Source organism: Oryctolagus cuniculus, chromosome 7, assembly GCF_964237555.1.
Source record: "Oryctolagus cuniculus chromosome 7, mOryCun1.1, whole genome shotgun sequence".
Taxonomy (NCBI): domain Eukaryota; kingdom Metazoa; phylum Chordata; class Mammalia; order Lagomorpha; family Leporidae; genus Oryctolagus; species Oryctolagus cuniculus.
In genome coordinates, this window is record NC_091438.1 from 118,787,822 (window position 1) to 118,815,327 (window position 27,506).

The following is a 27,506-nucleotide window of genomic DNA, read 5'->3' on the forward strand; positions in this document are numbered from 1 at the left end:
CCTCCTGCTGCTACCCCTGCCCTAGCCCCTCAAGGCCTCCTCACCGAAAGGGACAGTGTGAAGTGGGGACAGCGCGAGCCTGGGCAGCACACACAGGCCACACACAAGGCAGCCACTTCCCGGCTGTGGGCCTGGGGTGCTCTCAGGGCTCTCTTCAGTTCCTCCAGCTGCTGCTGGAAGCTTCCGCTCTAACTGCTCTCAGCGGTCCCAGCCCAACACAGCCACCTCAGCCAAGGCATCCCCGCAGTGGGAGCAGCACGCCCAGAAGTGGTGGTGGGCCAGTGGCGCTGTGGAGAAGCTCAGGCAGGACACCAGCTCCAGGGCCTGGCAGAGGGCCAGGGCAGCCCGACACCGCCGTCTCTCCTGCCCGGGACTGCCGCCTCCTGCACAGGCGCAGGTGTTTCCCTGAGAAGCTGACCTGAAACAACCGTGTGACACTGGGCAAATTCCTTAAAGCACCTCTTGGGCCCAGGGCTGTGTCTGGCACGTCCCAGGCGCTCAGTACGGGCCTTGAATACGGAAGTGACATTTACCTTGCAAGGGCTATGTGGAGATTAAATAAGTCTGCCATGAGGTGCCTGACACAGAGCAGGGCTTGGTGTCACTGGTGCCAACACAGGCAGCAGAGCCAGGGGCGGGCGCAGACCATTCCCTCCCCAGGGCACTAGGGAGAGACCTTCAGGGAGTACTCCGTGCCTTTCTGCAGCTACTGTGTGGTGTGTGCACGATCCAACTCCGGAAGAACCTACCACCCACGGCCAAGCAGTGCAGAGGCAGACACCACATCTGCATCATCTGTGGTCTCCAGGACAAGGCCAGTCACGCAGGCCCCAAGCTTCAGATGAAGCAACCGAAACTCGGAGGTGAGACACTCATCTGCAGTCACCCCAAGGGACCGAGGCAGAGAGGCCCACGGCACGGACCCATGGGTACCACAGCTGCTCCCTCCAACAGCGCTCACACCCGACACAGGCTCCACAGCAATGCAAGACCTCTTTATTGCCATGAGACCCCCGGGCCAGGCTGCCAGGCCACCAGGGTGCAGTTCTTCAGGGGCATTCAGGCCGCAGGGTGGTCCTCACTCACACAGCACCATGCAAGTACAGAGCTAAAAACTTCCTGAACGTCTCTGGCTGGAAACCAGTCGGTCCAACAGGTTCCTGAAAGAACACAGCTATTAGGATCCTACCACCATGACAAAGCAGATAAAACAAAGGTTGGTTTTATGCAGCCTTCTCCAACCCCACCTTTCTCCAGGCCCAGGCAGGAGCAGAGGAGCTGGCACCAGCTACACTGGAGAAGGGGGCAGGGGCATCCCAGCACCTGCAGCTCAGCCCCTGCTGAGAGCCAACCCCCCCACTTCACATGTGAGGAACAAAGGGCCTGGCTGCCCACTCCCCGCAGTGCTCTCCTCCCTCCCTCATTCCACGTCCATCGGTTAGGCAGCCACTGTCACTCTTGGCCCAGCCTGTGCCCAGTGCTGAAGACCCAGCAGAACGTGAACCTGGTTCCTGTCCCCAGGGAGCGTGGAGTCAGGTTCTCCACAGCGACGATAAGGTGACAGACCTCACTGTAAGACAGGAGGAGGATACTAAGAAAGCCCCCCTCTCCCTCACAGGGGGGCAACCAGAATGGGCCAGAAGGAAAGGAAGGAAGTTCGGAGACGGCATCACAGGCACCGTTATGGAGGGACACAGGAAGTCGGGAAGAGCAGGGGCAAGCGGGGGCCAGGGTGCAGTCGGTGGGCGTGGAGCAGCAAGAGGCAGAGTTGGGGAGTTACGCAGGAGCAACCTGGCCAGGCCAGAATGGGCCTGGCACCAAGTCAGTATCCTGCAGAGAGGAGCTGCAGACAGAGGGTGCAGGAGAGGGGCCGATCCCGCTTCACATCTCCACCCAGCCCTGACGTCGACAACACCGCTGCCCACTGCACCAAAAGCAGGCCTGGGCTCCGTCCACAGAGCATGGGGTAGCAGTGACCATGCCAGGGCACAAGTCCAGGACCCGAGCGAAACCAGTGACTGCATCACTGGGGCACTGGCTGGGCCTGGAGCTCGGTGTAGGGGAGGAGAAAACACGCACATGGGTGGCGACAGCTGCGGATGGCGCCATCAGGGAAGGTTTCCGGGAGTGAGAAGTAAGACTTGCAGGATGAAAGAGAAATGGGGGATGGGGAGAAGGGAGAAGGCTTCCCCACAGAGGGCACAGCCCAGTTCATGAAGCAGCAGAGCCCAGTGCAGTGCTGTAAGGAGCGAGGCATGGCTGGGGGCTGGGGTGCGGTGGGCAGCAGTGGCTGAAGTGAAGGGCGGGGCCAGGACGTGGGGTAACGTGTTGTGTAGGAGGTGACGGGCAGGACTCTCCTCCCGGAGCACCGCTTCAACCCACCCCAGGCTGGCCTGGGCAGGACGGGTCATGGCCCTGTTCCAGGCATTGGGGGGCTGCATCTGGACTTACCACAACCACCTTCTTTTTGATCACTGGCAGACACCAAAAATGCTGATAGAGGAGCTGGTCTGAGTCTACCCAGACCAAATTCTTGATGCCCTCATTCGAGTCAAGATCTGTGGTGTTCAGCTGCAGCACCAGGAACTGGAAGAGCCGCCCATCCGTGCCCACGCTCTGCACCACTATGGGCTGCTCCAGGACCTTGCTGTCATTCTGACAGGAAAGGGGACAGTAAAATCCATCAGAGACTGTAGACTGCAAGGAGCAGCAAGGACAGGCCGCTTCTAGTTCTGTCCTTTAGAACACTTATCCCGAGGCAGGTGTCAGGCCTAGTGGCTGAGACACCCATGTCTCACACTGGAGGGCATGGGTTCAACACCCAGCTCTAGCCCGAACTCCAGCAGACCTAGAAAGCAGTGGCAATGGCCCAGGCGACTGGGTTCCTACCACACAGGTGAGAGATCGGGATTGAGCTCCTGGCTCCCAGGTTCAGCCTGGCCCTGCCCCAGCTCTTGCAGGCATTTGGGGAGTGAACCAGTGGATAGGAATGCACTTTTTCTCTCTTACTGCAAAAAATAAGAAAAATTTAAATAAATAAAAAATAAAACATCTGCTCCCATTTAACTGCCACCCTGGGCAATAAAAAACAGAACAAGTTTCGAGTTGAGGGCACTGTCTGGGGCCAGGGCTTCCTCACAGAGCCTGGCTCTGCCTGGCCTGCGAGGCCTCAAGGCCCCAGGGTGCCTGCTCTTCCACGTGAGCACATGAGAGCAGCAATTCCCGCCACTGAGACATGACCACTGGGAAAGCTGCAAAGGTCAGTTACGCAAGCTGGGAGGTTAACGCCGGGAACTCCTCAGGGCCCCCAGCATTACCTGATGGACACAAGTGGTGCCGGCTGCCAAATATCATCTCATTCTCACTCCATCTAACAGAGGAGGAAACTGGGGCTCACAGGAGTGAAGTGACTTGTCTACGGTCACAAGGCTGTGTGGCCCTCACACTGGCTCAGGCTCCGCTCTGTGCATGCCCCACTCCGCCTTGCTCGGACCCAAGCTCCCCACGCTCACTGCAGCTCAGCATGTGGACTGGCCAACACCAGCCACGCCAGCGCCAGAAGGTCACCACTGGTGCAACCACTGATGAGTTCCTACCACTTGGTGGTAGGAATAACACTAAACCATTACAGAAGGCCTCTAGGGTTGGGTGTCTTGCCAGCTTGAGAGTCACCTCTACTCTCAGAAACCTAGAGGTACACTCCCACTTCGCAGATACAGAAACTGAGGTCCAGAGGTTACCCACGAGGTGTGAGCCAAGATCAGACCTCAAGTGCGAAGTCACTTGAAATCCTACTGTTTGGGCGACACCTGGTGTCCCCATGAATCCGAGAGTTGGGACCTCTTTTCGCTCTCACCAGTGTCCCTGTGGTTAAGCTACGGAGAGCCTCTGCAGCAATCCCGTCTAGTGACTGCTGCTCCGGAACAAAGAGCCCACGAGCAGGCCCCAGTAAGCAGGCCATCCGCGACTCAGACCACAGCCGACGTCCACCCCTCCAGGGCTGACCCAGCATCAGGAATTGCTAATGTCAGACCTCACTGGGAGCCACACTGGGGCTGTTGGCCTTAGAAATACCTGTTCTTAGCTGCATGAGAAATAAATAAAAGGAAAAGTGCCTGTGAGTGTTAGCCGAGAACTCTGTATTGACTCTTATCTCCCTCTACAGATCAATAAAACTGCAGGTAGTACATAAATTTCTCAGCAATTTTACCTTTTACAGAGAAGCTCTTCCCGTAATTGCTCAACTTCACATCACCAGGAATAATTTGTACCTGGAGGGGACCGGGGAGGCCTCCTCTCCTACCCAACTGGGTGGCAATTAGTGGCAGTGTCGCTACCCAGGCTCTGCTGGCAAAGCTGGCACAGAGATGCAGTGAGCCCGCGAACTTGGGACGCAGGCGTGTGACTCTCTGCCTCCTTCCACAGCAAGTTGAGACATGCACACCTTTCAGAGCTAGAGCGATCTCAGACCCAGTCCTTGTTCCCCATTCCTTAGCTGTGGGACTGTGGGCAAGTTACCCAACCTCTCAGGGTCTTCCAGCTGAGAATCGGAATGATTCCTCCGAAGACTGAGAATCGGAATGAAGATAATCTTCCCAAGACTGCAAAGACACATGTCGGTCACATGAAGATGAGCCAGCTGCTTAGCTGTGTGACCTTGGGCAGTTACTTAGCCTCCCGTGTCTCAGTCTCCTCATCTGTGACAGGAAGCTGATGATAACAGCCACACAGGAGTGCTGTATTAAATAACGCAGCTGCTCTCAACGTTCAGGGCAGTGGCTTTCAAGCTTGAGCCTGTACCAGCAACACCTAGGGACTTGTGAAAACTGACTGCTGGACACCAACCCCAGGGTTTCAGAGCCAGCAGGGCTACAGTGGGTCTGACAGTCCGTGTTTCTCACTGGTTCCAGGTGAGGCTCTGTTGCTAACCCAGGACTATTCTGAGAACCCACTGATATAAAGAACCCAAATCCAATGTGTGTCTGCTCCCAGGCCAGCATTCCCCCAACCGCAGGACAGCTTTCTGTGATAATCACTCAGCCTCCATCCTTCACCATGGGACCCCTGGGAACTCTTCTCAAGATCAAGGGGCTACCATCAAGGGACCCCATCATGACTGGCAGGCAGGCCTGGGCCACCTCTACTGCTTCTCTTCCTTCACCTGCCATGGAACCTTCTGCTGCCTGTCGTCAGTGTAGAACAGACTTGAGTGCTAGTGCACCCAGCTGAAGCTTCCAGTCTGGCCACAGTAGCCCAGGCCTTCCTCTGCCACTTCCTGCTGGGGAGTGCTGGGCACGCTGTGAGGCGCCCTGTGATGCAGAACCTGGGAGCCAGGGATCTCACTGAAACCTGAGGCTACTGTATGGAGGAAAGCACAGGCACGGTCGGCCCTGGGTGGACGGCAGTGCCCCTCGCCAAGGTGACCGCACGTGCTTCTCCCAGACAACACAGTTAGCCACAAGCACTTACTTCTCTGAATGGCGCCCTTAAGGCAGGAGACCCACACCATGGAGAGCAGCTCAACAGTCTTCCCCACACACCTACCCCATAGAGGAGCCGGGCCTGAGCCAGGGCGCTGCCGAAAGCAAACAGGATCATCTTGGCCTGCAGCTGATCTGGTTGAAAGCGGTGGGGCCGTAAGTTGGCTCTCTCCAGGAAATACAGGGTATGGGAATGGGGGTAAGGAGAGTCCTTCTGGAAGCCTGCAAGACACACAATCGTGTGGAGGAACGGTGAAGACTGGGAGCCGCACCAAGCCTCAGCACAGCCCCTCACCTGAGCCCAGGGGCAGGCACCCAGGACTCAGTGGAAGGACACATTGTCAAGACAGCTCTCGGCTGGCAAACTCCAGCCTGGCAGCTAGACCCAGCCTCTGCCTCTGCCTGTGTTTGTGAAGAACATCTTTGCTGGAGTTCAACCACTCTCACTGTTTCCGGATGGCTGTGGGCAGCTGTGGTGGAGTCTACACGTGATTGCAAAACCTTAAAGACTGACTGTTGGCCTCTTCGCAGAATGCTTGCTGACCTGCTACAGGTGCTTCTTGCACACTAGCTCCACCCCACCTCTTTCTGTCCCATGCAAGCACACAGATGACAGTGATGTTAAGGGGGGGGGAGAAGTTCAAAGTCATGGTAATCATTAAAAAGAAAGCAAACCATTTGCAAAATTCAGTTCCAAAATATTAGTAACAGCATTTGACCTAGCAGTTAAGATGTCCACATCCTATACTGGAACACCTGGGTTTGATCCCCAGCTCTGGCTCCTGATTCCACCTTTTAGCTAAAGCAGACCCTGGGAGGCAGTGCTGAGGGCTCAAGTAACCGGGTTCCTGCCGGCCACATAGGAGATGGAGCCCCAGCTGCTGCAGGCATTTAGGGTGTAAACCAGCAGATGGGAGCTCTGTCTCTCTTTGTGCCTCGTAAATAAATGAATAATTTCTTTTTTCTAAATGGAAGATACGAGGTGAATCAAGGGACTGTGAGAGGCCCCTGCCGAGACTGGAAGACCACAAAGCATTTCTGGGAGGAAATGACCGCCAAGGGGAATTTTGCAAGATGCAGAGTTAACAGGCTGGGACACATGGGAATGAGGGGCAATAGTCCCAGGCAGGAGGACGAGGCAGTACCGAAGCAGGCTGCTGGGAAAGAGCACAAAGTGCTAAGCACAGATGGACTACAGGCGGCAGAGGGCAGGAGGAAGAGATGAAGTAGGAGAGGGGCAGCGGCCAACCAGGAGCCCTCATATGATGTTCCAACTGTAGCCAACAGGCAACGGGGAACCGAGCGTGGAGAGAGATGGGATCAAACTGGTATTTTCTAGAAAGGCTACTGTGGAGTCATCAACCAGATGGACCAGACAGAAAACAGTCTGGAGTCAGGCTGATCTGTGGGGCTGTGGCAAAGGCTCAGGAAGAGCCTGAGCTAGGCTCATGTTGTGAAGATGGAAAGGTTTTCGAGGAAGACACCACCACGCATGACACCACCACGCATGAGGTCAAAACGGGCAGCAGAAAAGGGGCCCGTCTCGGCTTGTCGTGTCCTGGCTGGCTGAGCGGGTGGTGCTGTTTGGATTAACAGTGTCCAGGGGCTTCCTCAGTTCTTGAAGGAGGTTGGCCAGAGGTCGCAGGGTGGAGAGAAAGAGGGTTATCTATCAAGGGACCAATGAATAAAGGAAAAGCCCCTCAAACCACCCATTAAAAACTGTACTGCTCAGGGTCAAAAGCAAAGTGAGCCGTGGTGCAAACCACTTCACCTCCCCGAGTGGCAGCCTTCTTGCCTTTGGAGTGGGGACAACAGCTGTTCTGGGGCTGCCACTTAGGATGGGCAAGGTGCCAGGCACCTGGGAGTTCTTGTAGCTCTGTCCCTCCATTCCCACCGCACCCAGGCCCGAAGGCCTTGCTCCTCACCTGTTTCATCTTTCGCATCGTAAACATGGCACTCCTGCAGATCGATCGTGGGAGATATGGGATAGAAGGTCTCAAGGGTGTGATCCTTAGTAGCTTCCACCTCCTCTCTGGAGGCAATGGGGGGCAGAGGATCCTTGGCACTCAGTTGGGCTCCCCTGGAACCACGTATCCGAAGGAGAAGAGACTCTACAAGGGAGAGGTATGGTTTGTCTGATGCGGGCTAAAGCCTTTTCTGGACTCAGCAGTCCTAAGCCTTCATGCCCCCACACACTTCAAGCCCTCTATGCTTTCCTACATGATCGGCCCAGTCACAGAACCAGTGCTTTGCTTAGGACCATAACCCTGGATCCTCCCCCATGGAGGCGCCCATGCAGCCTACATGCTGCTTCCACTCCCAATAAACCCTAGGGCCTGGTGGCCTCTGGGGGCTCAGATCCGCATCTGCTCTAAGGCGGGGGGACCAGAGGGAAATGAATTTCTCTCTGCTTTCCAGGGAGTAAAAGTGTTGCAACAGGCTGGCACCGCGGCTCACTAAGCTAATCCTCCACCTTACGGCGCCGGCACACCGGGTTCTAGTCCCGGTCGGGCACTGGATTCTGTCCCGGTTGCCCCTCTTCCAGGCCAGCTCTCTGCTGTGGCCCGGGAGTGCAGTGGAGGATGGCCCAAGTGCTTGGGCCCTGCACCCCATGGCAGACCAGGATAAGTACCTGGCTCCTGCCATCGGATCAGCGTGGTGCGCCGGCCGCAGCGTGCCAGCCACGGCGGCCATTAGAGGGTGAACCAACGGCAAAAAGAAAGACCTTTCTCTCTGTCTCTCTCTCACTGTCCACTCTGCCTGTCAAGAAAGAAAGAAAAGAAAAGAAAAGAAAAGAAAAGAAAAGAAAAGAAAAGAAAAGAAAGAAAGAAAGAAAGAAAGAAAGAAAGAAAGAAAGAAAAGAAAGAAGGAAGGAAGGAAGGAAGGAAGGAAGGAAGGAAGGAAGGAAGGAAGGAAGGAAAGAAAGAAAGAAAGAAAGAAAGAAAGAAAGAAAGAAAGAAAGAAAGAAAGAAAGAAAGAAAAGAAAAGAAAAGAAAGAAGGAAGGAAGGAAGGAAGGAAGGAAGGAAGGAAGGAAGGAAGGAAGGAAAGAAAGAAAGAAAGAAAGAAAGAAAGAAAGAAAGAAAGAAAGAAAGAAAGAAAGAAAGAAAGAAAGAGTGTTGCACAAAAAGAGTCATATTCAGAAAGAGCAGAGGTGGGGAAACTGACTCCAAAGAAGCAATGCCTTAAAACGACACGTGAAAGATGGAAAAGAGCAGGGTTTTTTTTTTTTTTTTTTAAGATTTATTTATTTATTTGAAAGTCAAGAGTTATATAGAGAGAGAAGTGGAGAGAGAGAGAGAGAGAGAGAGGACTTCCATCTGATGGTTCACTCTGCAGATGGCCGCCACGGCTGGAGCTGTGCTGATCCAAAGCCAGGAGCCAGAAGCTTCCTCCTGGTCTCCTACAGGGGTGCAGGGGCCCAAGCACTTGTGCCATCTTCACTGGGTCAGAAGTGGAGCAGCCGGGTCTCGAACTGGCACCCATATGGGATACCGGCACTTCAGGCCAGGGCGTTAACCCGCTGCACCACAGCACCAGCCCCAAGAGCAGGGTTTTTAACTCTGGCACTATACATACCTTAAACCTTGTGGGAAGGGGGGGTGGGTTCCATCCTGTGCATGGCAGGATGTCAGGTGTCCTGCACCCACCAGAGACCAGCAGAACTCCCTCCTGTCCCTCCCCAATCCTATCTGAGTCATGATGATGAAAAATGTCTCTAGGATTGGCCAAATGTCCCTAAAGGCAAAACTGTCTCTCGCTGAAAACCACTGGGCAAGAACTTTGCAGGCAAAAAAGGGGGGGAAGGAACTTTCTGGCTGGGGGCGGGGGGGTGACATGCAGAAAGGCACAGGAGCACCTGACTCCATGGCAGAGTTCAGAGAAATGACTCCAGAGGCCGAGGACAATGTGGTAGGGAAGGCGGGACACAGAAGCCCTGAGACCGGGGGCTAAGGGGAACTATTAAACCCAGGGAAAGGGTAGGGCCGATCTCAACAACAGAGGGAACAAAACCAGGCTGCTCAGAAAGCCCACCAAAGTCGGGTCAGCTTTTACACTACCAGCAATGCAGGTGGTTCGAGGTAAAACACTCCCACGTGGCTGAGCACTGAGCCCGCCATCGTGCACATGTGGACACACTGGACAGGGGTCCACAGGTGGCCACAGGCCACCACCAGACAAAATGTGCCTGTGAAGACTCCTTGAGTTTGGCCCAGGAGAAGTCTACATGGAGGCTCAGCCTCCTCTGAAGGGGCTTGAGCTTGCAGGTACAGTCACAGCACAGTGTAATGGTGATGGATGAAGGTGGTTTTCTCCTACACACAAAAAATGGGTTAGTCAACAAACTGTCACCTAATTAGTACATGTTCTCCCCCACTGTGTACTAAAAAAATGGATACGACATCTGTGGATGCATAAACTCTGATCTGTTTGTTAAGATACATCCCATAGCAGTAGAAGATGGCCCAACTTCTACACCCACGTGGGAGACCTGAAAGAAGCTCCTGGCTACTAGCTTCATATCAGCTCAGCTTCAGCTGCTGCCGCCATCGGAGAGTAAACCAGCGGATGGAAGACCTCTCTTTCTCTGTTTCTACCTCTCTCTGTAACTCTGCCTCTCAAATAAATCTTAAAAAAAAAAAAAGGGTCTTGAATGCCACATTAAGTGTTTTATGCTACTGGGAGACAGTGAAGGATTTGAAATAGACTAGTACTATAAAAAGACCACTCAAGCAGTGATGTTGGGGGCTGGTGCTATGGTACAGCAAGTAAAGCCACCCACCGCCTGCAGTGCCAGCATCCCATATGGGTGCCGGTTCAAGTCCCAGCTGTTCTACTTCCGATCCAGCTCTCTGCTATGGCCTAGGAGAGCAGTGGAAGATGGCCCCAGTGCTTGGGCCCCTGCACCCACATGGGAGACTCGGAGGAGGCTTCTGGCTCCTGGCTTCAGACTGGCGCAGCTCCGGCCACTGTAGCCAACTGGGAAGTGAACTAGCAGATGCAAGATTTCTCTCTCTCTGCCTCTCCTTCTCTCTCTCTGTAACTCTTTCAAATAAATAACTAAATCTTTCAAAAAAAGAAAGAAAGAAAAAAAATGGACTTGGAAGAGCAGAGAAGCAGGAATGGGGACAGAAGGCTGCTGCGGCAGAACACGAGTGCTGTGAGGGGCGGAGACCACGTGTGCTTTATTATTGTCTTCGCCATTTAGGCACGCAAGATAGGGCTGAATGCTAATGGCCAAATTAACGGTCCTAGAAAGAAGTAATTAAAAACAAAAAAGACAGGGCTGAGGATGTGTCCGAGCGTACAAAACTGGATCCTGGACGAGTGAGGATAGGTATCTAGAAAGCAAGCTGTTGGGGGCGGGGAGGGGAGAGTTAAGAGCTGGTGGTGGGCCTTAGAGCAGGAAGGGCAAAACCGCACCGCGGCTTTCTGGTGTCAGAGATGACCAACCTCGATTCCAGGTGGCAGACAACGTGTGGTTCTTGGTATAGATCCGTCTGGCCAGAGAAGGATGCTTGAGGATCTGGGATTTACACAGCTGGATCAAATTGTCCACAATGACTGGGCTTGGAGAAAAGCAGAGACATTTGGGGAATAAAGCAACAGCCTGACTCCAAGGTCTGAGCTGGACATTTGGGTGACTTGAGGGAAACTTACCAGTAGGTCTCTCTCTTGGGGATGTCCTCAGTGGAGTGCCAGAGACGGGCGTGGGAGATCACGTTCAGCACACGCTCATCTTGGTTCTCTATGTGGTTCCTCGGATCGCCAGCAAGGCTCAGCACTTTCTCAGGAAGGCCTTCTATGAGCTTGGCCTTGGTAAGCCAGAGAGCCTGCTTCACACCTTTAGGGTTATCAGCCACAAAACACAAAAACAATTTAGAAAGCGTTGCTTATGCCTGCCTGGCAGCATATTAGGGAAAGGCTGCCTCAATAGAGACCAGAGGGACCGGCACTGTGGCACAGGGGGTAAAGCCGCCACCTGTGGTACCAGTGTCCCATGTGGGCACTGGTTCGAGTCCTGGCTGCTCCTCTTCCAATCCAGCTCTCTGCTATGGCCTGGGAAAGCAGTAGAAGATGGCCCAAGTATTTGGGTCCCTGCACACACATGGGGGACCCAGAGGAAGCTGCTGGCTCCTGGCTTTGGATTGACTCAGCTCCAGCTGTTGTGGCCATTTGGGGAGTGACCCATCAGATGGAAGATCAATCTCTCTCTGCCTCTCTGTAACTCTGCCTTTCTTTCTTTCTTTTTTTTTTTTTAAAGAGTTTCTCCTTTCTTCTTTTTATTTTATTTTTTGACAGGCAGAGTGGACAGAGAGAGAGAGACAGAGAGAAAGGTCTTCCTTTGCCGTTGGTTCACGGCCGGCGCACCACGCTGATCCGATCAATGGCAGGAGCCAGGTGCTTCTCCTGGTCTCCCATGGGGTGCAGGGCCCAAGCACTTGGGCCATCCTCCACTGCACTCCCTGGCCACAGCAGAGAGCCACAGCAGAGAGCTGGCCTGGAAGAGGGGCAACCGGGACAGAATTCGGCGCCCTGACCGGGACTAGAACCCAGTGTGCCGGCGCCGCAAGGCGGAGGATTAGCCTAGTGAGCCGCGGCGCCGGCCTGTAACTCTGCCTTTCAAATACATAAATAAATCTCAGCCCAGGCCACTGTGGCCATCTGGGGAGTGAATCAGCAGATGGAAGATCTCTCCCTCTCCTTTCTCTATCACTCTACCTTTCAAATACATAAATCTTTAAAAACAGAGAAAAAGAGAGATACTAGATTTGTTCTGGGTCATGTGATGGGGCAGAACCAAAAATGAGAGTGGAAGCTAGGACAGTCTGATTTCAGTTCAACTTCAGGAATGACCATCTACTGCAGGGTGGTTATAGCTGAGTGAGGTACAAAGCACCTGTCCTAGGAAGAAATCAAATAAGTAGCTAAGACAGCTGAGATCACATGACCGAATTCCACAGGCACTGGATGGACCTGAAGCTATGGGACTAGATAAATGAATGCCAAATACCCACTCAAGATCCCTTCTATTAATTCATACCCTAACCCCAACTGGAGAAGCTCATGCCTACCAAATACACTGGGAGTACACTTAGTGTACACTTAGTGGTAGTGGTCACACTGCCTTATCAAGGGAAAGTAGCTTTTGGAAATAATGGGTATAAACTGTGGTTCTCCATGAATACCCTAATGAGCCCTGAATCTGAGACCACTTGAATAATTTTTCACATCTCATTTAACCCTGATTCTATGATGAGCTATTTCACCAATTTTTGTATGAAGCAAACATTTTTGTATGAAGCAACCCTGTGAAACATACATACAGCCATATTTGGCAAGAGGGTCATACGAGGGCTGTCAGTCCACTTATTACATGGGGCGCTCTGAGACCTTCAGAACCTCTCTCTGGCCTTGGCACAAAAAAGTTGAACTTTTCTTGGCAATAATAGTTCTGCCCATGAACACAGTGAACGGCATAACTGAAAATGTTTTTTTTTTTCTTTACAACAGGGGTCAACAACCATTTTCTTAAAGGGCCAGATAGTAAATATGTTCAGTTTGTGGGCTGTACAGTCTTGTCACAATTAGTCAACTTAGCCTTTATGGCATAAAAGCAGTCACTGTCAATAATTAACAAGTGAGCACAGTTCTGTTTCAATAAAACTTCATTTACAAAAACATGGGGGCCAGCATTGTGGCACAGTGGGTAGAATTGTTGCCTGTGACGACAGCATCCCATATGGGCACTGGGTCGCGTCCCAGCTGCTCTACTCCCAATCCAGCTCTCTGCTAATTCATCTAGGAAAGCAGCAGAGGACAGCCCAAGTGGTTGGCCCCCTGCATCCATGTGGGACAACTAAAGAAGCTCCTGGCTCCAGCCCGGCCCTGTCCTGGCTGTTGCGGCCATCTGGGGAGTGAACACGGGCTGTTGGTTTCACATGAGTGCAGGGGCCCAAGCACTTGGGCCATCTTCCCCTGGTTTCTCAGGCCATTTGCAGGTAGCTGGATCAGAAGTAGAGCAGCCAGGACTCAAATCCCATATGGGATGCCAGCACCGCAGGCAGAGGCTTAACCTACTACGCCACAGCACAGGCTCTGTAAATAAACTTTTTAAAAAATCAGGCAACTGACCTAGTCAGCTGATTCTGGCTCTGCACCATGTGCTGACTACTAACACACTTACTGCCATGTTTGGGATTCACCTTTAGCAAGAACCCCACAGAATGAATTCTTGTGTTCATCTCACTGTTTTATTACTATCTACTTTAATCTGGTTGCACTGTAAAATTTGTGTAAGCTACCCAAACTATTTCCTAGGAAAAGATAGTATATAAACTAAAATAAAATCCATTTAGAATGACTGAGTCTCTAAACGTTAAGGTTAGCCCAAAGCCCATGGGATGGGCTATGGTGCCCCAGAAAACCTCCCTACATTCACTTTCCCCAAATCTGGCTTCCTTAAGGGAGGAATAGGCACAGACCTAGATACCTAGGCTCTAGACCAAGTAAACATAGCAGTCCTCCACATTCAGCTGAAAGTCAACAGTAGATTCTTTCCAATGGTCATGCTCACAGTTGACATACGGCTGGTGACAGCTTTGCTTGGCAGGCACCTATCCCAGCTGGAAAAATACCACACTAACGCAGGGACATATCTTCATTTGAAAAGCTATGTCTGGGATGAAATCTCTTATAATAATAAATGGCAGCAGGGGTCGGTGCCGTAGCACAGTAGGTTAATCCTCTTTCTGCGGCACCAGCATCCCATATGGGTGCCAGTTCTAATCCCGGCTGCTCCTCTTCCAATCCAGCTCTCTGCTAATGGCCTGGGAAAGCAGTGGAGGATGGCCCAAGCCCTTGGGCCCCTGCATCCACATGGGAGACCCGGAAGAGGCTCCTAGCTCCTGGCTTTGGATCAGCGCAGCTCCAGCCATTGCAGCCATCTGGGAAGTGAATCAACAGAAGAAAGACCTTTCTCTCTGTCTCTCCCTTTCTCTGTCTGTAACTCTACCTCTCAAATAAATAAAAATAAATTTTAAAAAAATCTTTAAAAAAAATAGTGAATGGCAGTGAACGAAGAGACCTCAATTTAAGACATCACAATAGAAACAAATGTTCAGAAATGCAACTTCTGGGTTATGCGGTTCAGGAGAAACAACTTCAGAGTCAGGTAAGCTGAGTTCTAGTCTTCACAGTGCCACCCTTTAGACTTGAAAATGGACAAAATATTAAAACGTTATGGTTCCCTATTTCACATATAAATACATAATAATTAGAGCTGCTGTGTACTGAACCCCATGCTAGCTTTACTTACAAGTGTGTTATGGAATGGAGGATGGTACTCTGAGACAGAGGAGTTTGCTCAAAGTCACATTCTTTGGAAGCAGAGGGGCTGGGAAGGTAGCCCAAGTCTGTGTACCCTCAAATCCACAATCCCCCACCAATGCCCCAGTCGCCCTCTCTAGCACTGCACCTTGCAGTTTTACTGCAGACTTTACAGAACCGCTCTGCGAGCTGTCAAATGCAGGAGACAGGGTACATTTTCAGTCTAGTCAAGCGAATGTCACCTTAACTTCTAAAATAATGCATCCAGCCACTTGGTGTTCCATTACCGGGTCACACAAGGGTGTCAAGTCTTGGAAGATCTTTCACAGCACCCCGTGAGGACACTGCAAGTGTTCAAAGGCTAGAAAATCAGCTTCCAGGAACAGGAATGAGCAGCTTAAGAGGTTGCTCAACTAAGTTTTTCAAAGGCAGGATTGAGTCTCCAAAGCCTGCCAGGTCTCTCGCTCTCCTAATCACCCCTTCAAAAACACAGCTGCCACACAGCTTGACCGCTTTGTTTCCAGGATCTCCCTAAACCCGCCCTGATTTTGGTGGGAAAGGAAGACAGAATGGGAAAGGGGGCTCTCAGTAAATAAGCCCCCACCCCTGGGCTTAGGAAAATTATTTCTGATACCCCTGTAGCCAGACCTGTGATCTGTTCTCAGTGAAACCGGCAGGCTAGAATATTTCCCAACCCCGTCCTGTCCTTGAAAACATCTTAGCTCTGACTTCTGACAAAGGACCTGACCTAGAAAACCAAGAGTCGCAGTGTTGGTGTCACTATTAACACAGCACTTCTGTGGGCTAATCAGTTCCTCCCTGGTTGCAACTACCAATCAGGCCTGGAGATAAAACACTATCTCAGCTGCCTCTTTCCCGCCGTAATCTCCCTCCATCAATGTCTTAAATGTGCGGGTAATCTCCAGGATGTCAGATCTGGAAGGGTCAATACGGACTGTTTCATCGAAACCATCCAATTCACAGGAAATGGGGGCTCAGGAAAGTCCACCATGTGCCCCAGATCAGAGAGCTGGAGGCAGGGCTCGGCCTAGACACCAGCTCTTTTCACTTTGGCGTTTGAACTCCCTCACACAAGCACAGCAATTCACGTTCCTCTTAATCCTGACAACTCTCAGAAGACGGCAATGGTCCCTCTTCGCACACGAAGAGACCGAGCCCCGGAGAGTTCCCGTGTCTGGTCGGGATCAGGGCTGGCCAGAGGTACGAGGTCCCCCCTCGCCGGGCCTAGTCTCACCCTCAAGGAGCCGGCAACGCTGGTGGAAGATGTAGCAGGCTTGGTCCTTGTACAGCGGCTGCTCGTGAATGGGGGGCGAGCGGTAGAACTTTGGGTGAGTCCAGCCGGGATCCCAGGGCGGGAAGACGGGCCGCGCCAGGCCGGGCGTGAAGTGCATCTTCCCCGCGTAAGTAATGGGCTCCAGTCCAGGAATCTCGTACACTCTATCGAGAGGAGGGGGCTCGGGCTTCCGCGTGGAACGCACGCCCCACTCGTAAGCCCCGCGTCGAGGGGCCCCGCATCCTCCGAGGCCGAGCTGCCCAGAGCTAGCCAGTGCCCGCCAAGCGGGCCACGACACCAACGCCATACCGATCCCTTTTCCTCGAGACCTCTACCTGGGCGCCGCCATTTCCCCGCGAAGGGCCTGATGGGAACAAAAAGGGCTGGACGCCAAGGCTCATTTCATGAATGGCAGAAACCTCAACCAATCACAGTCAAGATGTTCACTTCTTGTTACCGCCCCGCAGGCCGTTCCGCTTTCCTATAGGTGAGAATCTCTAAGCGCTCCCCGCCTCCCAGGGGGCGGAACTCAGGGGATCCTCACTTGAGGGGAGCTCTGGAGTGTAGGTGAGTGGTCGCAGTAGGGGCTGGGGCGGGTCGTGGAGAAGAGCGGCAGGACTTGAAACCTGGATTTAGAACATCCTTGATCTGTCTGAACAGCTGCACAGGGCGCTGTCTGAGCCCCAGTGTCCCTCGCTGTAAAAGTAAGGGTGGAAAAGCCTAAACCGGCGCAGGTGTCCAGCGCCCGCTGGGAGGGGCCTCGGCAGGGTTCTCCTTCACCCTCCCCCCACGTCTCACTGCTGCGGGCACTTTCCGGAGTGCTTGCCCCGAGTCCCAGGGTGGCCACACTAGCTCCGCCTCAGGCTGACTGCTCCACCTGCACGCTCTCCCGCAGAAAGCGAGTTACTGTCCCCCCTTCTCCTGGGGATTTCCTTTTGCGTCTCCTGAAAGCAAGGCCGTGCCTTGGAGCTGTTCCTTTGCCCACTGTGTCTCGGGCTCTGTGCTGAGCATCGGTTGGTGTTGGTAGACAAAACGTGTCTGAGGTGGATCACAGTTTAGTGCAAGATCCAGACAACGCAGACAAGCGCCGTGAATAGGTCCACAGCAATACACATCTTATCCCTTTTCTCTAGTTACTTTTCTCTTTAGCATTTGACTCTCGTCCTGTGTGTGCTCCATTCTGACTCTGCTGGATGACTGTGTCTCCCACTAGGGGTTAAGCTCCACAAATGCAGGGATTTGTTTCTTCACCGCGGTAGACCCTGCGCCTCAAACACTGCGGACACAAAGTAAATACTCACATATGTTTAATGAATGAATGCAAAATAGAAACAAGTAAATGCTTAATAGAAAATAAGGTGGGGGAAGGACAGGCATTAAGACACACACACACACACACACACACACCCCGTGTCCAGGCTCCTGCTAATGCAGACACCCCGAGGCAGGGTGGTGGCTCAGTAATTGGGTTCCTGCCTTTCTGGAGACCTGCACTGAGTTCTTGGCTCCTGGCATCAGCTCCTCACTGCCATAGGAGGCTTTTCAGGAGTGAACTAATGGGTGGGAATAAAAAGGGAATGAGAAGGGGGAGGCTCACTGAAGATGTCTGAACTCTGACCTTTAAGCTCGATGAGTGGGTAGAGGCATCCAGGCAGTCAGCACATGTCAAAGCCTGGCCTGAAGGTGGTGCTTCTCCCACAGTGGAGAGCTGCCACCTGTGAGGCCGGCATCCCATGTGAGGGCCGGTTCAAATCCCCACTGTTCCACTTCCGATCCTGCTCCCTGCTGATGCTCCTGAGAAAGGCCGCAGAGGACAGCCTAAGTGTTTGGGCCCCCCTACCCATGTGAGAGATCCAAATGGGGGTCTAGGCTGCTGGCTCAGCCTGGCCCAGCCCTGGCCGTTGTGGCCATTTGGAGGAATAAACCAGTGAATGGAAAGTCTCTCTCTGTCTCTCCCTCTCTCTCTGTGTAACTGTACCTTTCAAATAAATGAAAATAAATCTTAAAAAAAAATACGCTGCCTCTTAGAAAAGATAGAGGCCTAGGGGCAAGCATTTAGCACAGTGAGTTAAGCCACCACTTGTAACACTGGGGCATCCTTTGATTCAAGTCACAGCTGCTCTGCTTCCAATCCAGTGCCCTGTTAATGTGCCTGGGAAAGACAACAGATGATGACCCAAGTACTCAGGCCATTTCTGCTGCTTTCACAGGCGATTAGCAGGGAGCTGAATTGTAAGTGGAGCAGCTAGGACTTGAACCGGCACCCATATGGAATGCCGGCACTGCAGACACTGGCTGTATCCGCTTTGCCGCAGTGCCAGCCCCATACATTTTTTAAAAAAGCTTTATTTATTTACTTGAGAGAGTTAACAGTGAGAGAGAGGGAGAGACAGAGAGGGGAAAGAGATCTTCCATCTACTGATCCACTCCCCAAAAGGACTGGGCCAGGCCAAAACCAGGAACCAGGAGCTTCATCTGGGTCTCCCACCTGGGTGCAGGGGCCCAAGCACTTGGGCCATTCTCTTCTGGGCAGGGAGCTGGATTGGAAGTGCAGCAGCCGGGACTCGAACCAGCTCTCAAATGGGATGCCAGCACTGCACACAGCAGCTTAACCTGCTGCATTACAGCACCACTCCCCTCACGCACATACGTAATTCTTAAAAGAAAAAGAGGCCTTTAAAAAGATGCCATGAACCAGTGGACTCTCAGATTCATAACTGACATGGCAACTTCTCTGGCAATTCTAAGATACCAAAGAATGGGGCTATCAAAGCTCGTGGAGGGGGCTGGCACTGTGGCATAGCAGGTAAAGCCGCCGCCTTCAGTGCTGGCATTCCATATGGGCCCAGGGTTCAAGTCCCAGCTGTTCAAATTCCAGTCCAGCTCTCTGCTGTGGCCTGGGAAAGCAGAAGATGGTCCAAATCCTTGGGCCCCTGCACCCATGTAGGAGACCTGGAGCAATCTCCTGGCTCCTGGCCTCAGATGGGTTCAGCTCCGCCATTGTGGCCATCTGGGGAGTGAATCAGAGGATGGAAGACCTCTCTCTCTGCCTCTGCCTTTCTGTAATAACTCTTTCTAGCAAAGCGAATAAAATCTTAAAAAACAAAAACAAACAAACTCATGGAGAAGGAAACTCTAAGGTGAAAGAGATGTAACTAGCCCTCACTGTGTAGAATTTAGAGTTAATAGAGCTCTTTTGCGTTCCTCCCTTTAGCCCAAGTGGGTAGTAGGAAATTGATGTATAGAGGGGACCGGACTCTTTGATTCGTTCACCCAGGCAGCATGCCTAGCTTGCACATAGTACAGCTAGGCTGGGTTGATGTAACTCCTTGCTAGGCTCCTTGAAGTTAGGGACCATGTGGTCTTCCCCTCCATTGCATCGCACACCTAGCATGTGCCCGGTTCCCAGACTGTGTGTAAACTGAATAAGCGCTCGCCACACACTGGGAGCCTTCCATAACCAGGCTGTGATTGGTGGTAGAACACAGAATAAGACAGCAGCCTTGTCTTCGAGGGGGTCCCAGCCCTGAACTTTCCTGACTTCATAGAACTTGTGAGCCATAGAACCAGTTTGCTGAAGACAAACCCTCTTGAAGACACATTTCACACAGAGGGGCTGCGCTTCTGTAGCTCATGGCAGAAAGTCACGATTGCTCCCCCTCCAGACTGCAAACTCCATGCTTGATCCGTCTCTGTCCCCTAGTGCTTGCACAGAACCTGGCACCTGGAAGCCTTGGGGAATGCAAGCCCTAGGGAGACCAGAGTATAACCCTTTGTTTTCTCTCTCCTAGGCCAGCGAGGGAGGAGGGCCTGGGGCCTCACGGAGCCTGGCCTTCTCTGGGAAGAGTACATGGTTGCCCCCCACCCCCACCCCCAGACTGCCCAGGCCCCACTGACCATGGACGAGGAGGAGGAGGACAGCGACACTGAGGAGGCCTGGCTGCAGCTGCGGCCCGTGGAGCCCTCCCCCTCCCAGTGCTGTGGTGGTGGCTGCTCACCCTGTGTGTTTGACCTCTATCACCGAGACCTGGCAAGGTGGGAGGCAGCCCGAGCCAGCAGGGACAGGAGCCTGCTGAATGGAGAGAAGTCGCAGGTGAGAGAGGCTGCTGCTCGGACCAGAGGGCCGGGGTGGCAGAGTCGGCTTGGCCTCTCCCCTGCTCTGAGACGCTTTCCCTGACTTCCCCGGCAGGGAGAAGAGAATGTGTCTAATGGAAGCGGGGAGATGAAGGCCAAAGCCCAGCCCTGGAATGAACTAATTAGCAGCCATGTGGTTTTAGGCCAAGTCCCTTAATCTCCTTAAACCTTAGTTCCCTTGTCTGTAAAATGGGGCTAAACAACATGTGATGTTTTTGTTTTTGTCTTTGTTTAAGATTTATTTATGTATTTGAAAAGCAGAGTTACGGAGAGTATCCTTGTGGGAGACTCAGATGGAGCTTCAGGCTCCTGGCTTTGGCCTAGACCAACACCAGGCAGTATGGCCATTCGGGGAGTGAACCAGTGGGTGGAAGATCTCTCTCTTTCTGTCTCTGTCTCTCCCTCTGTCTGTTACTGAGGCTTTTAAATAAATAAATCGTTTTAAAGAGAAAGAGAGAGAGAGAGAGAGCAGGCTCAGTCTTGCTCGCTGTTCTGTCAGCACCTTGAGCCTGGTGGTGAAGTAAAGATGGTTTACTTGGTGAAGGCCCCAGTCTACAAAAAGCTCAGCTGGCAGGACAGAGAATCACAAGGGTGTACTGGAAAGGGGTGACCCGAGGCCCGGTTCTGCTCGTCCATCACAAGATGTTGGCAGGTCACTTCGGTCTGCCAAATGAAAATGGGGATGGCACCACTTAGTTGTAGGTTATCATGAGGATTTCATGGGATAAACAGGCACACAGTAGGTCCTCCATAACTAGTGGCCATTGTGGCAACTGTTATAAGAAATGAGGAGTTGAATTATATTGTAAGATTTTGTCAGTCTTACACAATAGCACATTTTATGAATGGTCATGGGTGGCGGGGATCTAACTACTTGGACCATCATCACCTGCTGCCTTCCAGGGTCTGCTGTAGCAAGAAGCTAGAATCAGAAGCTAGAGCCAGAGCTGGGAAGTATGCCTGGGCACTCCAACAGGGGATGCAGGCATTTTAACCACTAGACCAAGCACCCATACCCCAAAATAGCATACTGTAAGCTCATTTTTTAAAACTCTGGGGGTAGCACCTGGCACTGCAGGTTAAGTCACTGCCTGCAACACCGGCGTCCCACACAGATGCTGGTTCAAGTCCAGCTGCTTCACGTCCAATGCAGCTCTCTGCTAATGCACCTGGAAAAGCAGCAGAAGATGGTTCAAGTGCTCGGGCCCCTGTGCCCAGTTGGGAGACCTGGATGAAGCTGCTGGCTCCTGGCTTTGGCCTGGCCCAGCCCTACCATTGCAGCTATTTGAGGAATGGATCAGTGAATGGAAGATTCTCTCTCTCTCTTTCTCTTTCTCTGCCTCTCCTTCTCTCCAACTCTGCCGTTCAAATAAATAAGTAAGTAAATCTTTAAAAGAATAAAACATTTTAATGGGGCAATAACAGGAAGGAATTGTACATTACATTTCCAGAGCAGTTTACATTTTGTAAAATCCCTTGACATTGTTGTCTCATTCATCCCTCGTGAGCAACTGCAAAGTGGTCAGAAGTGAATGGCCCCTTTTTACAGATGAGGAAACTGAGACCCAGAAGATCAGATGATTTGCCTGAGGCCCTGCAGGCGGGCAGCTGCTGAGCTGGGGCGAAACCTCGTTCTTCCTCCAAGCCCAGTGCTGTTCTCCGAATACCAGGAGACTGACAGAGGGTACCCTGGTCCTCTGGCTGATGACAAGGTCATCCAGGCCTGGGGTTGGAGGTGGTGTGGGTTGGAGGCAGAGCCTGAGTGTTTCTGTCAGTTCTGTGACACTGTCAGCACTCCCACAGGTAACTGGGGTTGCAGAGCTGGGCGGGGCCTGGGCAGGGGCAGTAGGCCGTGTCCCAGGAATGAGCTGTACGTGGGCATTTTCTAGAAGAGAGAGTCAGAGAAGGCTTCCTGGAGGAAGTGCAGGTGGGAATGGAATGTTAGGGGTAGTGGAACGAGATTGAGCAGACATGAGCTTGTGTCCCTGCTCAGTGTGATCTTGGAAAGGTAAGCCAGTTTCCTGTATGTAATAAAAGGACATTGAATAAGGTCATCGTTAAAGTCCCTTCATTTCTCAATTCAGAAATTGCAATGTAGCAGGTTTGCAGGATGAGTGGGTCTTTTGTACCTTGGAGACAAGTGTTCTGGAGAGAGGGCACGGCTCGAGCAGTGAGGACACAGAGGAAGGAGGCGGCAGCCTGGGCTTGAGAAGATGGGAAAAAGCACGGGAGACGGCAAGGGGTTGAGGGTTGTCCCCTGGGCCCTTGAGCATCCTGTGGTGCCTGCACTTTATCCTTGCCCCCAGGGAGCCAGGGCTGGCTTCAGAGCAGGGTAGGCCCTGTGTGAAGCGCTCTGGCATTCTTGGATCAGAGCATGAGAGGGAAGGGGGGAGCCCGTGGCCGAGAGGGCCTCTCCAGGGAAGTGGGTGGCCTGCCGGCGGCTGCTGGCGAGTCCTTGAGCCCTGGCCCTGGCTTCTGGGTCTTTTCTGGTTGCAGAGCCGCCCTTTCCAGCTGAACCCGGAGACCTTCGTGGGCTTCTGCATCAGCGCCATGGAGAAGGTTACTCAGGACACCTACCGCGTGCGGTTTGCACTCCCAGGGAACAGCCAGCTTGGCCTGTGGCCAGGGCAGCACCTCATCCTGAGGTACACACAGGCAGCGGGAGGCCCCCAGCTTTGCAGCCCATCTTGCCACTTGCTAGCTGGGGCCCAGGGCAGCTGACCGACTTGCCTGCAGCCTCCGTGCATCAGCCTCACTGTTGATGTAGTAGCCCGTGGTACAGAGCATTCTGGGAGTGAAGTGGTTAATGTATGTTCACAGGAAGTGCTAACCTGGGGAGCTCATGGCTGTGACCTGGAGTCACCCTCACCAAGTCTATTGTCATCCCCCAGAGAAAAGTGAAGTTGGAGAGGTTCAGGAACTTGCCCCTCATCACCCAGTTAAATATGGGAGCCAAGATGTGAGGGCAGGGCGTCTGGCTCTAGATCCCATGTCTGAGCGTAATTGGATTAGCACCACTTGGTGGAAAGGACACTGTCACCGAGAATAAGGAACCTGCCCAGCATCACATAGCTGCTAATTCATTGAGCCAAATTCAAACCCAGACAGCCTGGCTCCTGGGTTACTCTTAACCACTGCCCTGGGCTTTAGCTCACCCCCAGCCCCAGCCTACTTTGGCTCTTCTCCCTCCTGATCCCCACCCCCTCCTGCCCAGGGAGAGGACCCCTGTGACGCCCAGGTGGAGGTGTCTGCCAGGCAGCTGAGTCTGTGGGCTCTGAGGCTCCGCGGAAAGATCTGAGTGGCAGACATGGCCCCAACCCGGCTGGCATTTGAGGCCGCGTGTGCATGGGAAGAGGAAAGGGCATAGGACAAGCCCTGGAGCACTGGCATTTTCAGTGTTGGCAAGAGCAGGAGCCAGCAGAGGAGGCAGAAAGTACAGCCAGAGGGCACGGAGAGAACAGGAGCGAGCTTCTGAGCAGACTCCACTGTGCTTGTCCTGGGCCCTGGTGTTTGTGTCCCGCTCGTCTGGCCTGTGGCCTGATGGCTACCATTCAGTGGCCAGGAGGAGCCACAGGACAGGTCATGCCCCACAGAGCCCTCTGTCCATATAATGGGATGCCCAGAACTCCCTGTTCCTAGACCAAATCTTCTCCTGTGTCCTGTCTGCTACTCCAGTGACTTCCTCAACATGGACCTGGCCGTATCACCCCTACCCACATGCAAACAGCTTACTGCCTCCTCTTACCTTCCCTTCCCCCAACCAAGTTCTCCTCCCTCCCCCTGCCCTTGAGCCCCTCCTCCTCGTCTGCCCACCATTTCCTGACTTGCCCACATTGTCCTGTCCCTGAGCTGTTGCCCAGCTATTCCCTCTGCCTGGAATTACTGACCCTCCTGTCCCCGCTGTCCCCTGCCCATCCTCAGTACCCAACTGCAAGAGCCTGTTAAGCTTCCCTGGATGAGGGTGGGCACTCCGCCTCCAAGCCACGGCATGCATTCTGTTCCGTATTCCCTTGCTTGTCTCATAGACTTCATTACGTATTTCTGTCCTGCTTTCCAGCTTGCGATGCATTAGGACAGGATTCATAAATCTTTGCGTGCTGCAAGGAAGAGTTGTGCACACTGCAGCCTTGAGAGGGGAGTGTTTGATGTTCCTGGGAAGCCTTGAGGAAGAGGAACAGGGAACGCGACTCTGGGTCAGACTATGGCTGGATTCTGGCTGTGCAAGTGACTTCTCTTAAGCACTGGATTCCGTCTTTGGCTTATTTTTTAATTGAATGATTGAGTTCATCCTGTGTGTTTGGTACACTGTGGGCCCCTAATACAATGTCACTATTACTCCTGTTGGCTAACCTCATTGCTGATAACATTGTAGAGAGGATTCCTGCAGGCCACAGGGCTTTGGACTAGGGCCCCTTTGGCCCATGCTCCTGGCACATAATGCCTATTTGATACATGTCAGCAGGGGTTCTTCTCTTTGTCATTGTGTGGCCAACAGGAGGTCAGGAGATGCCACAGTCACGGCCGCCAAAGAGCTCACATCCTCAGTGCACTTGTGAAGCACTTGCCCATCTGTAATGCCAGAATAGCCACACGACCAGGACACAGGTGGCTGTCCCCTTTGTGTGTGTGTGGGGGGGGGGGGGGAACCAGCATGGTGCCACAGGTTAAGCTGCTGCTTGCGTTGCCAGCATCCCATACAAGAGTGTCGGTTTGAGTCCCTGCTGCTCTGTTTCCAATCCAGCTCCCTGCTAATGTGTCTGGGAAAGCAGCAGATGATGAGCAGGTACTTGGCCACTGCCACTGATGTGGGAGACTGGGATGGAGTTCCAGGCTCCTGGGTTCATCCTGGCCCAGCCCTGGCTGTTACGAGCATTTAGGGAGTGAATCAGCAGATGAAAGATTGTGTGTGTGTGTGTGTGTGTGTGTGTGTGTGTGTGTGTGTCTATCTCTGTAACTCTGCCTTTCAAATAAATAAATCTTTGAGTGGGGGCAGGAGGGGTTAGATGATGTGCTGGGTCTCGTGCAGTCCTGGGTGAGGCCCGTGCCTGTTTTCTCTGCGCTTTGCCTGCCCCTCAGCGAAGATGCCTGGGGGTGAGTGGGCCCTCTTGGCTGTCACCTTCCTGGTGGGGCGGGTAGCTGATATGGATTTGGTGAACGACTGTCTGACTCAGTGCCGGTCTTTCCCAGGGGAAGAGTAAATGACTTAGAAATTCAGAGAGCCTACACACCCATCAGCCCTGCCAATGCTAAAGGATACTTCGACGTTTTGATTAAGGTGAGTTGACTGCTGAGGGTGCCCAAAGATGCCAGGGGCTGGGGCCCCCTTCATCAGCTGAGTTAGGATGAGGCCATGTCCACGGGTGGGAGAGAAGCCAGTGTTTGTGCAGAGGAGGCTGACCTGAGGGAGAAACAAGGCCGGGTGAAGCAGGCCTTCTCCTTTATCCTTCCTGAGGGTCTGCCAGACCACAGCGGAGGGCACCTTCCTGGCAGATTTTTGGAAAGAGGAAAAGGGACTCCTTTCTCACTGTTGTACCTATCCCAGGGGGCGAGCACCAGGCCAGCATGGCAACAGGAACCAAGGCCCCCACACCTGCCGTGTTCTGGGTTCCGAGGTCCACAGGTGCATCTGACACAGCACCCGCCCACCAGGGACCCACCCCTGGATGAGTGACCAGACCTGGACAAAGCAGTGTGATGGAGGTGGTGACAGAGAAGTCCCAGCCCACCTCAGGGAGCAGGGGTGCAGGGAAGCGAGGCTGTGTGTAAGGAGGGGAAGTGGAGCGAATGAGAGTGGCGTGGAGTAATGAGAGAAGGGTGCTGGGGACAGCAGCATGAGAGGCATGGATCGGGGACGTCGGTCCTTTGTCCTGGAACAGAAGGAGTGTGTGCTGAGGGCGTCTGGCGGCAGTGGGTCGTGGAGGACCTGATGGGCTGAACCAGCCAGACGTGCCCCCTCGGGGCGCTTGAGTGGGGCCTGGAAGAAGGAGCAGAGCCTGGCAGTGGTGAGGCCTGGCATTCTGGCCAGAAGCAAAGAGAAAGGATGTGGGTTCCCTGGGAACAGAAGGAGGTGGTGCTTAGCAGCCGCGGGTGCAGAAGTTGGCAGAGATGAGGGGAACCAAGTGGGTTGGATAGAGGACACTCTAGAGTCCCGAGCAATAGGCGACAAATGTGTGTGAAACCTCTGCCCAATGACGTGGAGAGAATGGGTTGAACTAATGAAATGGCTGATAGTCTTAAGCATTCTTGACTTACAGAAATAGCAGGTGGTCAGCCTGCTGGATAGCCCTAGACCATCGTTTCCCTAATGGAATCCCAGGATGCACCGGTATGTAGGAGTAGTTTTCACATTCCAATTATTCTTGCTGCTTTGATAAGCACCTGGAGGCCCCAGGAGGCCCCAGGCTACAGGGCAAGCAAGCAGTGCCGAGGCGGTGAGCCTGGCCCCTACCCCTGCCCGCGAGGCCCCCAGCCCTGGCTCTGGCTCCTGTCTTCCCCAGCCGCCTTCAGAGGCTGAGCGCTTCTCCTGACATACATGGGCTTGGATGCAATCCCTTCTCCACGCAGCTGTTTGTCTGGGAGATCCCACAAATCCTCTCCAAATGGCCTGCCGCCCCCGGCTGCTGCCTGGGTGTCTGCTGCACAGTTCTTCAGGGCGGCTGGATGGCTCCCAGCTGCAAGGCTGATTTTCTCCTTCATTTACCAGAAAGCCTCACTTAGAGAGATGCTTAATTACCCCTAAGCCGCTGGCTAGCGAGAGCCAGAAACGTCTCTGCAGCTCAGGGAGGCAGCAGAGTTTTGTGGGGTTGCCCTCCTCGAAGGCACCTGGGCGCTGAGCACTGCTTCTGGCCCTAACCTCATTGCCACCCTGCAGAGCAGCTCTCGTTCTCACTGTTTTCCAGAGGAAGACACTGGAGCCCAGAGACAGGAAGCCCTTGTCCCAAGGTCGGATGATCCCGAGAGGGAGGCTGGAGTGCAGTGTCTGTTACGTTTGACAAGTGTGGACTGGGCGTCCCTGTGGTGCTGGGCTCTGTGTGGGTGCTGGGGACACGGGAGATGTGGACTGGGCCCTCCTGCGGTGCTGGGCACTGTGTGGGTGCTGGGGACACGGGAGATGTGGACTGGGCGTCCCTGCGGTGCTGGGCTCTGTGCGGGTGCTGGGGACACGGGGGAGCCCTTCCCTTCTCCAGCACTCCCTGTGCTGCAGGTCTCCGAGGCCACAGCTGCGGCCATGCCGCCCCCTAGGCACAGGCGCCTGCGAGGCAGGGCACAG

General features: G+C 53.4%; 2 protein-coding genes across 4 annotated transcripts in view; one reads left to right on the forward strand and one right to left on the reverse strand.

Moving 5' to 3' along the window:
* Positions 1–974: 974 nt before the first annotated feature.
* On the reverse strand, positions 975–16,510 carry MRPL37 (mitochondrial ribosomal protein L37). The gene is made up of 7 exons (XM_002715967.5): positions 16,064–16,510; positions 11,140–11,323; positions 10,933–11,048; positions 7,406–7,591; positions 5,545–5,702; positions 2,452–2,655; positions 975–1,160 (listed from the first exon to the last, which is right to left on the reverse strand). Exons 1-7 carry the CDS (start codon positions 16,407–16,409, stop codon positions 1,083–1,085), a joined length of 1,272 nt encoding a protein of 423 aa, XP_002716013.2. The 5' UTR covers positions 16,410–16,510; the 3' UTR covers positions 975–1,082.
* A 98-nt stretch (positions 16,511–16,608) lies between these two features.
* Positions 16,609–27,506, forward strand: part of CYB5RL (cytochrome b5 reductase like) — a 28,241-nt gene continuing 17,343 nt past the window's right edge. The window contains exons 1-4 of one of the 3 annotated variants that reach the window (XM_070078462.1): positions 16,609–16,669; positions 19,894–20,195; positions 22,733–22,881; positions 25,424–25,511. In XM_070078462.1, the coding sequence (XP_069934563.1) occupies positions 19,953–20,195; positions 22,733–22,881; positions 25,424–25,511 (480 nt within the window). In that variant the 5' untranslated portion in view covers positions 16,609–16,669; positions 19,894–19,952. Of the gene's footprint in view, positions 16,670–19,893; positions 20,196–22,732; positions 22,882–25,423; positions 25,512–27,506 lie in introns of those variants that run through there. The other 2 variants (XM_051856453.2, XM_070078463.1) reach the window with 2 other exon arrangements.